Below are 16,768 nucleotides of genomic sequence, written 5' to 3' on the forward strand. Positions count from 1 at the left end.
GCCGGCCCGCGCGGGAGGGGGGGATGGAAGGAGGGAGGCGACTTACTTACGGAGGCTCCCGCCGGCGCGCGGACCGGCCCGGACTCCTCCGGCGGCGTCCCGGGCGCCAGCTGCAGGGTCCCGCGGCCGCCGCGCCCCGCCCCCTCCCTCCCGGCCAATCCCCGCGGAGGCCTCCCGGCCCCGCCCCGCCCCGCCCCGCCCCGCGCGGGCCCTCGGGCCGGGTTCCCACCGCGGGCGCGCGCGGCGCCCCCTCCCAGCCACACCCGGCCCCCGCCAGTCAGCTCCCCCAGCGCTGACGCTAATTAGAAGTTTTAGTCTCAGCAGTTAAACAATGTACCAACCAGTCTCAACACCGCCTGCAATTCAAACGGCTTTGAGAACAAAGGCAATCAGCGCTGCAGCAATTTTTCCTCTAATTTACAGAACGTGAAGACTTTCTCTCACTACGCATTGCACTTATAATTTTTAAAAAAGGTTAACCTCTAAGGTTATAGGCCACTTCACAAGGAAATTAGCATTTCTGTGCAAAAAACGCCAGACCATGATGGCTACAACTAACCAAAAACAAAACAAAAACAACCACTGTCTCCAAAAACAAAACAAAAAAAAGATATTAAACTTGAAAGTTTGGTCCCTCCTGCAGAACAAATGTTCCTGGATCACCTGGTGGAAATAAGCAAGGTGTGCAGAGATGTGGGGGAGCTGTCTTCTATAGTTTACAGACTTTGTGAGTAAGAGAAAAGCAAACTGCCCAGGAAACTTAGCCTTTACTATCTTTCCAGTAAAATTATGCAGAATTTGCATCGTTTTTAATTCGTCCTGGTGGAGGCTGCTATTGTTCACACTAGTATCAGTTGAATGGCTACTTGTTGGCCCAAAGGGGAAAACACCAAATGCCAGAATTCCATTTTCTGGGTGCAAGGGCAGCTTTCATGCCTAATGACTGGCATCTTCACCGGAAACCACCAGAACATTCCAGCAACACACCCGAGGCCAGTCTTATTTCAAACCTCACAGCAATCCCAGTAGATAAAGGTCACCAGATTCAAACAACAAAGTCAAAACTGCAACAATCAACTAGAATAACTATTTCAAGGATTATGGGGAAATTTATTTATTGGGAAAAAGTGAGAGGAACCCTCAGAAAGGGAAATAATCAGGCCTGTTTTTCCCTAAAAATCTAGAATACTCCATTCACAGTTCTGAATATTAAACTCTTCATTTAAGTTTTTTTTTTTTAATTGACTTCAGAGAGGAAGGGAGAGGGAGAGAGAAATATCAATGAATAGAGAGAATCATAGGTCGGCTGCCTCCTGCATGCCCCACACTGGGGGATCAAGCCCGAAACTCTGGCATATGCCCTGACGGGGAATCGAACCATAACCTTCCTGGCTCATAAATTGACCCTCAACCACTGAACCACGTCAGCGGGGCTCAAGTTGTAAATGTAGAGTGGAATTTTCAGGATGAGTAAAATTATACATGCAAATATGTGCTTACAAAAAGCCAACAAAACACCAAAAACAAACAAAAAAAAGCATTTTTATACTTTATTTTCTAGTACTGGTTTGATCTTTAAAGCAATCTGCATCCATATTAAAAGAATTATTGAACAACTTAGAAGTTTATGAGAAAGACTTAGGGAAAAAAACATAGGCAATGAACTATGAAATGGAGTAGAAAAGTAATAAAAACAACCACTACAAAAATGTTGCATAAAATAGGTTATATGACTCATATATCTTCCCCTTTCACTTTTTTTTTTTTTTCAAAAACAGATTATAATTTTTTCAAAGTTTCAGGGAAGTATAGTTTTCAATCCCACTCCATGCATTTACCAGGGCATGCTCTAAAATGACTCCATTTTTAAATGAAAAAAAAAAAAAAAACCTAACTCATTCACTTCATGGAAAATTCATGTAGTGCCTTATTTTTATTACAAAATGCTATTTTTGTTTAGCAGCTAAGTTTACTTCTCTAAATATTAAATGACAAATATCTGAACACAATTTAGCTTCACTGTAGTAACCATTTTTAAAGTTAATCTTTTTTTTAAACATGAAAATCAACTAAGTTCAAGTTAAAGCAAATAGAAAGTAAGAATCAATTAAAAACAAATGCAAACATTTTCAAATGCTAATGTGTCTACCTGGCTTACCTTTAATGCCCTGAAAATGAGATGGCATTCTTAAAATGCTTAAATTAAAAAACAACACAAAAAAACAGGTGCCTGATAAATAAAAATAGAAAAGATTCCCAAAAACTTGTTCTGAAAGATGAAATAAACCTGATGAGCAAGCGAGAACATAGGCAGAAAGCTCCTTGAGAGAAAAATATAATATTCCCCCAAAACTTATCCTTCCAAAATTCCCCACTGAGTTAAAATATAAACTTTTACATGGCTTTAAAGTCTTAGCTAAATCAATTTCTGTGTACAAGACACGTCCCTTAACATTTATAAGCTTTATACATGCTTCCAAATATATAAGAACATTTAAATCATTCAGTATATTTAACTAGAATAAGAACATTTAAATCACTTTAAAAAAAGAATATTTCAGTTTGAAAAATCCATATCTACCTTCAGATAATAAACATCATAATAAACATAATGAATATTCTGTAATGAGAGACATAAAAATAAAAACATTTTACAAAATATTCTTGTAAAAGTAAACAGTTAACGGCGGGAACACCCATGCTGGTATCAATCTCGGCGCTTATTTTAGCATTTACTTTTAAAAGTAAAACGCCATCAAGCTGGTAGTCAAATCTGCAATTTTGCTCTAAACTGAAAATAGAGACCGCAGATTAAGATGAAACCACATACTGTCCAGAGAGTATCTCCACTTAGAATAGTTCTCACCAACATCGCAGTTATCATTTCTCATTGATCCAATACTATTTGTTGACGCCGTTTTTATAATGGCCATTTATTTCCTCGTTTGGAAGTCAAATCAACAGCCCTACTCATAAACTGGTTATTTTTGGAAAGAAGCTGTATCCTGGCTTTAGCGCGCAGTCCTCCGCCGGCCCGCAGGGCGGGAGCCCCCTGCGCATCACCTCTCCTCTGCGCAGCGCGGCGGTGACACCTTCCCGAGGCTTTTCAAAGGCACAGGGCCCGCTGGGTGCTGCCGACAACTCTGCACGCCTTGCTCCCCACTCGCAACCACCGTCACCTAAGTCTGATGACGGGGAGACCTACACTGACATCTGTCCCGGGAGCACGTTCTCTTCTGCAGGCAAGAACAGCCCAAATGAGAAGCAGGACTGAAAAATAAGTGCTTGCCCGGGAGAGCTGCGGTGTGTGCAGCAACCTTTGACGCGAGCACTTCTCCCGGGTTCCGAAGCCGAGGGCGGGGAGCGGGGGGGGGGGGACCCCAACATTACAAGCAGATGCCCTTCACCAAAAGCATCAAGCCACCAGAACCCACCAGGATTGGGCGGCACAGTAGGTCCCCGCAGGAAAGACGGGGGAGGAGAGAGATTTAGGGCATCTCCTGTCTACAAGCCTGAGAAACCTAACACAAGAAAGCTTTCACCAAGCAGGTCCTGTCAGCCCTGGCGCCCCACGGCCGCAGTTCGTCCTCCACACCCCGACCCTCACCTTCATCAGCCTCCAGGCCTTGGCTGAAGTCCACCGTGGCACCAATGTCCAGGGCAGCTTCGTGGTCCCAGGGTCCGCCCATCCCGCAGCAAGGTCAGCAGCTGGAGGGAGCTGGAAGATGGGCGGGGCCGCGGGGCGGGATGAGGAGCACCCATCAAAGAGGCGGGTGTGGGCCCCGCCCCGCCCCTGCCCGCAGTGCCCAGGCTGCTGAGGCCCACTCCTCTCGCACCGCGCGCTGCACCGCCTGGGGCTAGGGTCTTGCTTGGTGCAGATGATCTGAGCCTCAGAACACAAACAGCAGGTCTGACGAGTCACCTGGAACCCGGTCTCATGCTGCCTTGGATACCAACCTAGTTAGTAACCTTGGCACAAGCTCTGCAACCTCCATTCTCACAGGAGCAAAAACTCCACCCGCTCTCAAGGGAGTCAGGAAACACCCCCGGCGCTCTGTCTGTCTAAAGACCCTCTTTCTGTCCCAACACCCACGCAGCTCCTAGATGTGAATTTACAATGGCCGCCCTCCTTAAAGGCTATTGTGCAAAATTGTGTGTGGCGAGGAGCACCCCCGGCCCTACCCAACTAACCACCAAATGTATCCTTGTTCAAGGCCCTGGATACTAAACCCATCTGTCCATCACCTTCAGGCCAGGTGAGTTCCATTACAGCACAACGCTGACCTTCTCTGTCCTCTCACTTAAACAGTGATGTGCATGCCCCAATGTGTGTGGCTCAATATGCTCATCTCCAGTTCCAATCCTCTCCTCAGCCAGTCAACAAACGTTTCTGCAAACTGATATGAACTGCTAACACCAGCCCCTCGGCCTGGAATGCACATCCTACCACCCCCCCCCCCGCCCCCCTGCGCGCGCGAACACACACACACACACCACCACCACCACCACCACCACCACCACTTTTCAAGAACCCTTCTAGAAACCACTTTTGCTTTCTGGGTTTTATCCTCATTCATTGTCATGTAAGCAGCTCTATTCTGCCACATAACAGAATTATTAGCATGCCACTGGGTATGTTCAAGTCTCAGCTCCTTGTAGGCCTAGGATTCCTTTTTCAAAATCTCCCTACTGCCAAGTACCCAGCACAGCCAATTTTGAGTTAATGTACTTGCAGCAAGAACCAAGACTCAATCTTGTGCCCATTAGCACTGATTTGTAGCAACTAGATGATGAAAAAAAATTTTAAATAGCGTCAACTTTTGAAGAGAAATTCAAAGATAAGACAGTTTTTTAAAAAGCCATACACCATTAATTTCACAGGCAAAGACAGCCATTACAGGTAAATGTCATCTCTATTTCAGGGACATTTCCTACGAGGAAGCTGCTGACAGCTTAACCACTGTAGCTCTGCTTTATGCAAATACAGGTGGTACTTTTCTCCTAGAGAATTTCACACATCTGTCTGCCATCTCAGTGGATGTTGCCACGCAGAACAGGGGCACACACTACCCAGCCTTAAATGAGACAACTGGGGAAAAAGGTCACAGAAAAGTCAAGCCACTTAGCACACAAGATCATGTACACAACGGTTAAAACTATGTAAAAATTATACTGATATGAGCACCAAAAAGGATGTTTATACTGTCAAAAATAGATGATCATTTTTATTAGAAGTTCCTCTGTGAAGTTAAATGTTAAGAAAAAATTATAGCACAAAAAATTCACAAGACAAAGCATGATTAATTCAAACAATTTTAAGTCAATAAAACTATAACTGGATCATTCTTTTAAATAAAGACATGCAAATTTCCCCCAAACTAACACTATAATTTTTTTGCATATCACACTTACAATTTCTTTACATTCAGTAGCTGACATTAGCTATCACAGCGAAATAGAAACCCCATTTAAACTAAAAACACAAATGACTTTTTCTATAATGTAATTAACAGCGCATATGTGTGTACATGTGCATATATATGTATTTTTCCTGACAGTAGTTATAACAAACTGCAAGAAGTTATAAAAATCCACTTCTAAAGCATACCCTCTATCTACTACCCTGTAACCCTATGAACTCCCCAATTCACCACATTTTACATTACCACATTCTCTGGTGTGGTAAGCATGGCAATGGCCATGTCCTGATCCCTGGAACCTATGAATACATGAAGTGACATGACTCAGGGAAGTTAAGGTTGTTAATCAGCTGACCTGGAGATGGGGAGATGGATTATCCGCATGAGCCAAGGCAATCACAAGGTCCTCATGAGTGAAGAAGGCAGGAAGGGAAGAGAGAACCAGAGAGACAGCTGCTGGAGACGGGCTCAGCCTGACCGCTGGCTTTGAAGATGGGGGAAGGGGCCATGGGCCAAGGAATGCAGGGACCTCTGAAAGCCGGCAGAGGCAGGGAACAGGATTTTACCCGAGAGCCTCCAGGAAGGAGCAAAGGCCTGCCCACACCTTGACTTTAGCCCAGGGAGCCTGTGTGGACATCTGACATCCAGACACTGCAAGATAGCAAATCTGTGTTGTTTTCAGTCACTGGATCTGTGGTAATCTGTTATAGCAGCAATAGGAAACCAACACATCCGGGTTCCAAGCTCCTCTTATAATCAACATCAATGCTTCTTAATGTTTGGCTCAACCTATGAGGAAAATAAAAACATCCTTTGGAAGCTCTCAGCTACACCTGAACTCTGATCAATTGCCTTCTAAGAGGGAAAGATTTCTTCCAGGTCCCTCTGTTCACCTTCCCCCAAGTACAAGCTTCATAGGGGATTTCAGGCTCGGTTCTAGTGGCTGAAAGTTTGTTGTTGGGGGAGGGTGGGTGAGCAGAAAGCTGGACTGGGGTCCAAAGCCCCTTTGGGTCTGGTTCCTCACTGCCTGGCTTTTATAGCCACAAAGGCCAGGGCAGAGCATGTCAATGAAACAAAGGACACGCATGAAACGAAACGCCATAGGCAACCACGTCTTGATCAAATCTAAGAGCGATTCAAGTTAATAAGTAACATAACCCCACCACCTTTTCATGGCTTTAATTATTACAGCCAGTAAAAAATATTCAGGCCATCCCTGTTTAGTGATGTTTTATTTACCCCTAAAGGCTAAAGTCTTCATTAAATGCAGAAGAGTTGTGTTCAATTCAACACATATGGTGAGATCACAGCCTGGTTTATTGTAGGTTTTCATGTGTCACCCCCTCCCCCCAAACATAATCAATCAATCTCCCTTCCCCCTCCTCCTCCCTCCCTCTCTCTCTCTCATACACACACACACACACACACATACAGGCACACACACATACAGGCACACACACATATACACACGGACTCTACATACACAGCACTGCCATTAGAATCTGGCTGTATCAGATTTTACATTTTGCATAATTGATTTAAAAGCCGATCTTATTTCTGAATAGTTTCCCTTACTATTTTTCTAGCACAAATCAGTCTTCTAACAAGGTCTGCCTTTGCCCCCACAGCTCCCACGCACATAGACCTGGCAAGTTCCTGGCGGGCACAGGGCCTCTGGGTCGAGAAGCCTCACCAGATGTCTAAGTGGTGAAGGGAATGGATACGAAGCTGAAGCAACCCACATGTTCAAACAATCAGCACCATTACTTTTTTTTTTTCGTGCTGTATTGACTTTTTCATGGAACTGCCTTATGATGCTTTCCAAAGTTCACACTGTTCTATTTTCCAAAGGGAAACAATTAACCAGCCTTATCTTTTCAGGTAAACTCTTCACTGAGGAATGACGTGCCGTTCTTTATCATGTCTTACGTGAGAAAAACAAATTTTTCCGATCATTTCACACTTAGTGTTTTTTATACTCCTGATTCTCATTACTGTCTGCGGAGCTCAACCAAGATGAGAAGAGCTGGGTCCGCCGCAAGAGAGGGTCGCTGAGGCCCTGGCCGGTGTGGCTCAGCGGATAGAGCGTCAGCCTTGGATTGAAGGGTCCTGGGATTTGATTCTGGTCCTCGGTTGCAGGCTCCGGGTGTGTGCGGGAGGCCACAGAGAAGACGTGTCTTTCCCTTTGTCTCTCCCTCCCTTCCACTCTCTGAAAAGCAATAGATTTTAGGAATAACAAAAACAAAAAGAGAGAGGGATGCTGAGGTGGGTGACTCTGCCTCCATGATCATGCACCTGGAGGGGGCACCTCATCTCAGAGACTCGCGGAGAGGGGCGGGAAGAAGACCCAGCTCCCCGCTCTCCCTGTGTCTCAGGGATGGAGACAGGTTCTGGGGGAGACTGGGAAACACGGAGTCTCAGGCAGGGGGAAGCAGCTCACGAGGAAACACATCTGGGTTCAGCCCTGCACATTGTTCCTCTAGAAAAGGTGCTTATCATGTGGCTTTAGACAACGGTCAAAGGCTGAAAGCTAAACCTGGCTTGGTGTTTGATCATCTGTTTCATTAGCAGAATTGCAACACCATCAGATACAGCCCTCCTTGGTCTCTAGTTCTCTGAAAACCTCTCCTGGTAGTAATACAATCCCAAAACGGGAAAGAAAATGAATAAAGAGGCTGGGCATTAAATTTTACAAAGGACAGGAAAGTTATGGCTGTTTGACTCCGTATGGGCAACTGTTGCTGTCAATGTAGGTGCAAGCCTCTGGTGAAGCTGTGACCTAAAGCCACCTGCCCCTGCCCCGCTCTCCCCCACTGAGGTCCTCTGGGGCCGAGGACAGACCAGGTGGTGGCCTCCTGTGGCTCTGCATGGCGCAGGGCTAGCAAGGCCTGTGCTCGCCTCTTCCAGCTCCTCCTACACGCTTCTAATGCTATTATATCCCCAGAATTAAATTAAGTTAAAACAGCATCTTTAACATGCTTTAGTTCTGTGTGTGTGTGTGGAGGGGGTGGGGGGGGGGGTTATCAATCATGTAGTAACTAAAAAACTCAACATCCCCCAAACTGCTTTTATGAACGCTGAAGAGTAAGCAGTATTATTTAATCTGCCATCGCAGATCCTTGTTCTTGACAATAAATAACACAAGTGCTATTTTAAGGATTTCTTACAATTAATACCATGAAAAATGAATGACTGGATAAACAAACAAGATGCCATGGCAGAGACAAACAAAACAACAAACGCATACTTTGTTTCTATTTGTATAGCTTGCCCTAAAGCTTTAGAGAGAGGTATTACTTAAGTAAAATACTGTGTTTTGCTGGTAGGATGGGACTTACTTAAAATCGTGATCCAGTTTTTAGCAAAGCCACAAATGACCAACACTGAAGACAGCCATATAAAAACACGTAGTTTGTAGTCTGTTTCTCTTAGTAGCACAGTATATTTGTTATTGACTTATTATTTGTGAACACATTATTCTTAAACCTGCCAATGCAATTTAAGTCATTTAGTGTTTGTGCTGTGAAAATGAAGAACTTGCAGTCACCTCCCCTGATTAAAGGAAGAAAGGTGCGGAGGAAGGAGGCCTGGCTTCCTCTCTGCAGGAGAGTTTACAGCCCAGACCTGAGCGACCTGTCTGCAGGCACAACGGTGGCAGCCGGGCGCCGCTCACCCCGAGAGCCCTGAGCACTGCCGTCACCAGGTGGGACAAATTCCGTTCTTTAAAGCCTCTCTCACCGGTCTTAATATTTCTTTTACTTGGACCTGTGTTAATCCGCACTGCTGAAGATGCAGGCTCCAAAAGCATATAAAATAGCCTGTCTGCTCCCCTCCTAACCTCTCTGCCATTATGCCTTTGAGAATGTAAAGCCATTGAATACACACCTACAGGTGCTGCATCCGACTTGCATGCATCCAGCAGGTCCACAAAACCCTTGTAACCCTACAGCTGGCCAGTTCCCCACCTGAAGCCAAGCAGCGCCTGGTCTAACGAGAGCGCTTAGTTCCGAGTTTACTGGAAACCTTATGAAACCTGCCTGGTCAATACATTCACCACAGGTTCTCTTCAAGCCCAGCTGCTCCTGTTACCTCCCCCTGGTGGCAGGGGAGGCCCTGATGGGCACCTGCCCCCTCAAAAGGAATGGCTGGGTGAGGCTAATGAAGTCAGCATTCAGGGCACCAGCTAGTATTCAGTCATGAACAGAGCTTGCTGCTGGTGATAAGATCTACAAGTTTTTAGGATCATAATGCAGAACTAATAAAAAAGACAAGAAGAGAAATCTCCCTTGACAATAAAAACCATCCCCATGAGGAGATCCCTTCTCCTGCAGGGGAACATGGAGGCAGAGTATCCATGATTTGCTTGCAGTATGGAAATATTAATCATTTTGCAACAACAGGAGTTATTTATGGCTGCTCTGTCTTCATTGGCTAGGTTTAGTCACCCGAATCTCTACATAACCAGGTAGTGGCCTGGATTTGTTTGCTGTGGTTACCAAGGGTTATAGCAAACAGGGATTATAGCATTAGATTTTCTATAATTTCATACATTTTTTGGGGGGGGGAGTATGTGTATGTGTTTATATTCAGATTTAAAATTTGCGCAAATTGACTAGAAACCAAAGCACAGAAAAATTCACAGCCTAATGCTTGTTAAAGTGCAGCTGCTGCAAACAGTTTCCCAAGTACACTCCGGGCTGGGTTCATTCCTGTCTACCCCATCATTCAAGGTTGCTGGTATCTAGCTTTCCAGGAATCTGCTATAGTTATGCCACCACTTTTGGTGTAACCGGAGAGAAATCAGTGTTGTTGTTTGTTCACCCTGCTTGAATGCACTTGATTCTTCAGGAAACTTAGATCCCTTCCCCTGTGTCAAGACAGCACATACAGCTTTAGATTTGGGTGATACGGTCCTAAGAACTTGCTTTGCAACGAAGCATGGGTGAAAGGGTGGACGGAGGGGACCATTTCCCACACACTTCCATCTGAAGAGCCCCATGTACTTCCTATGGATCTGGGGTGTCACCGTTCCCCACCATGTCACCTCACTCCTTGGCACACTTTGTCAATGGGGGCTCAGTCAGGGTCACTGCCAATCAGAAAGCAGGCCCAGATCCGCCCTCAGGAACCGATCAGCTTGTTCTGTCAGGCAATGGGCCACACTATTTAGATAAATCACTTGTAATGTTGCCATAGTTCTCAGGACTACGCGAGTCCCTCTCTCCGAGAGTGTCGGAGGCTTGCAGAGAGCAGCCGGAGAGGGGTGACGGCTGCGGGCTTCCCTCTTTGGTGTAGTGGACTGAACCATTTACTGTCCTAAGATGCTCCTTCGGCAGCCCTTCAGCAATCTCCGAGATTGCCCAGAGCAAATGTTATGCCTTATTTCCTTCACAAAGTGAGCGTGGAAGAGAAACGTAAATATTCCAGGGAAAATACAAGTTAAACTTCAACAAAACCTGAATCCAAAATGCTGTGATTTTTATACCATAATCTCAAATAATAAAACCCTGCACATCTGGTATAACCAAATGTGGCAATACTTTAGACAGTGACTTTTAGGGGCCAAGAACAAAAACATTTTTCAAGGTTATTTGTCCGGCCTATCATTTTCTAGCAATGAACTCTAATTGGCTTTCTGGATAAAATAAACAAAGGATGACTTCAGAAAGAATTCTTAGGATAAAGTGGCTAGAGGTTGATAAGGAAATTACTTTTTAAAAAAGTCTCAATATAGGCTAAAACATGGATTAAAAAATACGATTCCAGAAACTTCTTAAAACAGTTACTCATAACCAAACTACCAGCAATGCTCAGAGGCCTTCTGGGTAAAACAGTTCAAAAGCCTCTATGGGATCTACACTTTCCATGCCCACTCAGGCTGCAGACACCTCGTGCATCTGCTGTGTTCCAACGGAACGTCAGCCTCGCCGCTTCGAATGGAAGTCTAATAGGTGTTTCCACTTTTCCAAGTGGCACATTCACAATGCATAGCCTGCCAAATTGCAGTGAGCATCTGCACCCATAACCGCTAATGGGCCAGAAACGACGCTCAGAGCACTGGCTGCCGAGGCGAGCTTGTGGCCAGGCTGAAGAACAAGGCCACCGGCTCTAACCCCTCCCCCTGCTGACTCAGCCTGGTCTGGAGGTCAGATGGAGCTCATGGCAGCAGCTCTCCTCCATCCTTCCCTAGGCCACACCTGGTAACATCGGAACCAATATTAGCATCCCCCCAAGTTAAAAAACTCCCCACCATCCTGTCATTTCCTGAAAATAATACAATGCCACACTTTTGTTTTTTAAAAGCAAGTAAATTCATATTTTACTTTATAGCTAATATATTTAAAGATAATTAGGAAATAAGGAAAGCTTTTATAAAAAAAAAAAAAAAAAAGACTTAACACCTTTATAAGGGAACAAAGACCTTCCCCCACCCACCTTGCATTATGATTCTTGTCATTTTAAGGATCAGCTACTCTTAGAAATTTATTTAAAATTTAGGAATTTTTTTTTCATAAGCAAAGAAAATAGGAATACCAGATAAATTCCATCTTCATGCATCACAACATCACAATAAAAATATTTTCATATCTTCAATATGAGTCAGTGGTAAGATCTTGAAAAAGCGAAGTCACTAGAAGATTCCAACTGCCCTCAAGCTTAGAGTTAGAGAAATTTGCTCACAGAGGGTCACATGTACATCCTTATAAAGGAAGTCTTAAAAACATCTCCATCACTAGAGAGCAAAATCTGGGGATTTAAACATAGGTATCTGCACAATCTTTATATTCAAGAAAACAGTGCTTCCAATGTCACAGGCGCGTCTCCGTGGAGTCCGGGGTCACTACTCTCGCGTCCATTTTCTGTGTGGAGCAGCTGAAAGCGCATGGGAGGCGGGTTCTGGAAGAATGACGGGGGTGGGGGACTGCCTTTACTGACAGACATGCTATATGCACTGCAGCAATTTCTTCAAAAATATATCCTGTGAATCTGGTGTCAAAGGGATTCATTTCAGAAACAGCAAACCACGCCTACAGATGAAATTCCTTAGAGATTTACTTCTACTTAGCTCTTCCAGATCTTCCAACCGGTCCTCACTGGAGCCAAACTGTTAGCTCTGGCTATTGACTGCTCCTACAGAATGCACAACAGGGGCAGATTTTTTCAAATTTGACAATTATTAGTGACGAGTTTTAGGAAAAAATTGGGGTGTGATTATTGTTAAAAATGGTTTTCTTCCAAATTATTACATGAAATGCTAGTTATGTAGGGTCCCTTCCCACTTCTCTCCCAGGGTCATAACAAAACCAGAACTGTCTCAATCAGTGCGACCCAGACTCTGCAGAGAATCAGGAAGGCCTGCCCGTCGAGCTCCACTCTCCAGTGGCCAGCGTCACGGGGTGGAAACAGCATCTGCTGATCTCGGTGTGGCTCATGTCAAAGCAAAGGCCCTCAGATGGTCAGAAACAGAAGCACGCCTGCTCCAACCCTTTCCACACAAATGCCTTTAGCCCACAGAAAAACTGATGAGCCAAACGAGGCCTCCAGGGCTACAGGGTAGGTATCCAAGTAGAGTTTTAAGTGCAGCTACCTTTACTCTTAAACTATTTCATCCTCACTCCTCATGCCATTTCTGTCCCATTCATAATTCTCCAATGACACGTGCTGTCTCAAATGCTCTCATCTCGGTGATCTGTGTCAGAGAACTCAGTGTGCATTTAGCATTTACCAGCTTTGTCCTTTGGCATCCTGACATTATTTTATCAAACTGACCATTTCTTTAAGGAAGGAGAAAATGGGGGGGGGGGGTTGAATGTTTTAATGGGTGTCTGGGTCTATTTCCCTTTGTCAAGGATATCCAAAATATAATAAGAACAAAGTTCAAATGACCTCTGCCTACATCTTGGCTTTGAGCAAAAAATAAGAACATGATTATGTTTCAGATATAACTGAAAAGTCCCTGGCCTTCAAACGTGAACCCTGTGGACAAAGCACCAGGAGTGCCGGCGCTCGGACTCACGCTTCCAGTGGCCGGCAAAGCCCACGCAGGGCCTGTCCTCAGCGTCCTTCAGACGGCCGCTCTCACCTCCCGTGGCTTCGCCGCACTAACGCAGCCCACAGCACAGCCGACACACAGCACACACAACTGTTAATGTCCACTGGGTTAAGCGAATAATGCAATTTGATATTATAAATTTCTATTTGCAGTATACCAAGTTGAACTGCTCACACAAATTCTGGCTATACAATATTTTTACCGTTTCTGTATGTCGACTCATTATGTATTTCATACTCCATTAAAATTTCTGGAATGTCACAAAACAAATACAAAAAAAGCCAGTATTGTGATCCGCTAAATTTTGTCAAGGACTCAATGTAAACCTCATATTTCTAGGTGTCAAAATTTTCCCAACATGATTTTTGGTGAAAGGCATATTAAGTGGATTAAATGTATTGTTAATTATAGTGTCATATAATTAACCTAATATTTCATTTTCAAGAAGGGGAAACTGAGTTATGGAACTGTACCTCTTATTAATCTGACTCACAAGAATCACTGGCGGAGGGAGAGGCTGGCACACAGGCCGGCCCATTATTCCCGCTGGTTTGTCATGCAGGGCACCTGTGGAAGCAAAGTGAGGTAGAAGGGCACTAGGGCGGGGAAGGAGGGGAGCTGGACCAGGCGGCTCTCGGGGAGGAAGGGGTCACCATGTGGGAGGCTGGTGGACCAGAGAAGAGAATGGAGAGACACGCTGGACACTAGGAGGGCACGAGGCACCTGGACAGACAGGTCAGGGGACAGACTAGCACCAGAAAGGGGAACAGAGGTAACAAAAGGTGAGGTGAAATGAGGACACACTAGGCAAGTACGTCAATTGTGCCAACTGTGGCTCGGCGGCAAAGGACTGCCTCAGAGATTAGCAGGCGGCAGTGGGCTATTCTTAGCTATCAGTGTTGGCTGAAGCTGCGGGCTCCTTCCCCCAAACCATGTCAGGTGTGCCTCCAACTGCATTTTTTCCAGGTGAAATCTCCTTGGAAGCCACACAGGTACCCTAAAACCAGCCCTTCTAAAAGGAGCTCCAGTGTTCTAGCCCTCGGCACGACCGAGGAAACAAGCTCGCACACATCCCCGGCCTCGCGGGGACCCTGGGACTCAGGGCAGCACGCAGGCACGGAGTGGGAGCGACCGCAAAGCAGCGGCCCGGACTTGATCCAGGCATGTGTCCGCGGGCTCGCGTCAGTGAATGTGCATTTACACTCAACAACGCCTGTGCCTGATGGTAGCCAGCCAGCCTTGGTGCCGCTGCAGCGTGCCTAAAGCAGCCCTGGCCTTGAGCACGCTGCGAGCAGAGGGTGTGCTGGGAGAACATCGGCCACTGGACACCAAGGTGAGGGCCAACATCGTCTTTCAACGGCCCCTGGGAGACAGAAAGCATCTGTGATTTCACCCTGTGGCTTCTGCGTCAGAATCAACACCTTTGAATGACACTTTCTTACCTGAGAACAGACCTGAGAGGCAGGTATTAAAACCAGAGCTGCAGGGCCCGCCCTGCTTCCCGGGGACGGGAGCCCACTCTGGTCCTGCAGGGACAGGCCTTCTGAAGGGCCATGCGAGGACGGACAGGCCCTGGGGCGGCGGCAGGGACCCTGCGCCCCAGGAGGGCCCCCGGGTGTACCTGCACCTCCGGGGGGTGACCCAGAAAGGAAGGCACACTGTGGACAGCTGGCCTCGGTTAGGCAGGGCTGTGGGTTTTCTCATACACGCATGACAAAGCGTGTTCCCAGGCCCACTTCCAGTCACGCTGGAGGGGCTCTGGGCCCCATGCTGCAGTGTGATATCCCGGGCCCTGTGTCCTCGGATGAGGCTCCTTTCCATGTTACGGTGAATACAACAGGATGAGAGAAACCACAGGTGCAAAAAGCTACAGGGGACCAAGGAACCACTCATGTCCCCGAAGCACTGGAAAAAGACGCCTTTAGCAAAAACACATGCTCTAAGGGGGGGGGGGGGGGGGGGCGTAGAACATCAAAGCCCCTCAGCTGTGGCACCCAGGCCACAAACAGGAAAACTGTCCAGATAGCTGGGGCCAGACAGTAGTGTCTGGAGCAGACAGCACTCCCGGGTCTGAATGGGATACATTTCCACACGAGGCCTAAAATGACATGGTCCAGCCACCGTTCAGTAAGTCTGCACCTCCCGCCCTCCGGGTTCGCCCAGAACAGGATCGAGGTGCACAGGTACACTCAGCAACTGCTTGGCTCCTCGTGGGAGTGACACCCAACGGCCCCCTTTGGGGTCCAGGGCATGCAGTTCTGACCTCCTGCTCCGCCCGCTGGCCACTGCCCAGCATCAGCTCAGAGCTGTGCCCCTGGCCTTGGGTGGATAGCGAGCTTTCAATCAGGTATTGGTTCCTATACGAAACTGCCCTGAGGGACTCATTTCCCTCCACACGGAAGTGGAGGCCTACAGGACACCGTACTCTGGCATCCTGGGAGCACGTTCTGCTGCTGCATGCTGGGAGAGAAGGGCGCCCACTTGCATTTGATGACATGCTTTTTAAACTAAGAGCAGATATATGAAGAGCAAGAGCATTTCACTGAAGTAAATGCAGAGAAATCGGCTAATTACCAAAATAATTAATACTCCTCACCCAAATCTGTACCATGAAACGTATTCTGTGTGCAGGGCGTGTGTGCCTGCCCACCGCAGGATGGACTGGGCACTGCAAACGCCACCCCTTCCACTGGCCTGGGGCCAAGCCTCACCGCCAGGCTGTTCAACACAGAGAGCAAGCAAGACGGTCAGAAAAGCCAGCCAGGCCGACAATCACACAAAAATACCAAAGAAGAGGCAAAGCATCAGCATTACACCCCTTCCAGGGTTGACTATGCTACTTCGAAGTCAAGAGCACTTGCATTTTCATAAAAACAAGAACCCAGGAGACGGCTGTGTAGCTGCATATTCCTTAGGAATAAGTTGGGAGTATCGATTCCAGCATCACTCTTAGAGGAGAACAGGAACCGCCACAGGTAATTGCTGAACAGAGAGAGGCACATCTTCCGTGATTTCCACACGGTGGCTCCACGCACGCGTCCTGCCATGATGTCAGGAAAGTACTCGGGTCACACACAGCCGAAGGTGAAAGGAGTACAGGCGCACCTCGTCTTATGGGCTTCACGGGTGTGTTTTTTACAAATTGAAGGCATGACCCTCCACCAACAAAAAGACCATGACTCGCTTTATTGCGACGCTCCGGAACCAAACTGAGGTGTGCCTATAATCCACAAGCTCTCAGCGCCCAAGCCTGCCACGGAGTCAGGACATCAGATCGTAGTCTGCACGACCGAGT

General features: G+C 46.6%; 1 protein-coding gene across 10 annotated transcripts in view; it reads right to left on the reverse strand.

The window, feature by feature from the left end:
* AOPEP (aminopeptidase O (putative)) overlaps positions 1 to 16,768 on the reverse strand; it is a 329,578-nt gene that overhangs the window by 37,260 nt on the left and 275,550 nt on the right. Inside the window, exons 14-15 of one of the 10 annotated variants that reach the window (XM_059656429.1) lie at positions 13,147 to 13,195; positions 6,853 to 12,551 (exon numbers count right to left, since the gene is read on the reverse strand). The exons of 5 other annotated variants lie outside the window; for them this stretch is intronic. In XM_059656429.1, coding sequence (XP_059512412.1) covers positions 13,181 to 13,195 — 15 coding nt within the window. In that variant the 3' untranslated portion in view covers positions 6,853 to 12,551; positions 13,147 to 13,180. 4 more of the 10 variants (XR_009447568.1, XM_059656420.1, XM_059656426.1 and 1 more) reach the window with 4 other exon arrangements.

The sequence above is a fragment of the Myotis daubentonii genome, chromosome 11, assembly GCF_963259705.1.
Source record: "Myotis daubentonii chromosome 11, mMyoDau2.1, whole genome shotgun sequence".
Lineage (NCBI taxonomy): Eukaryota > Metazoa > Chordata > Mammalia > Chiroptera > Vespertilionidae > Myotis > Myotis daubentonii.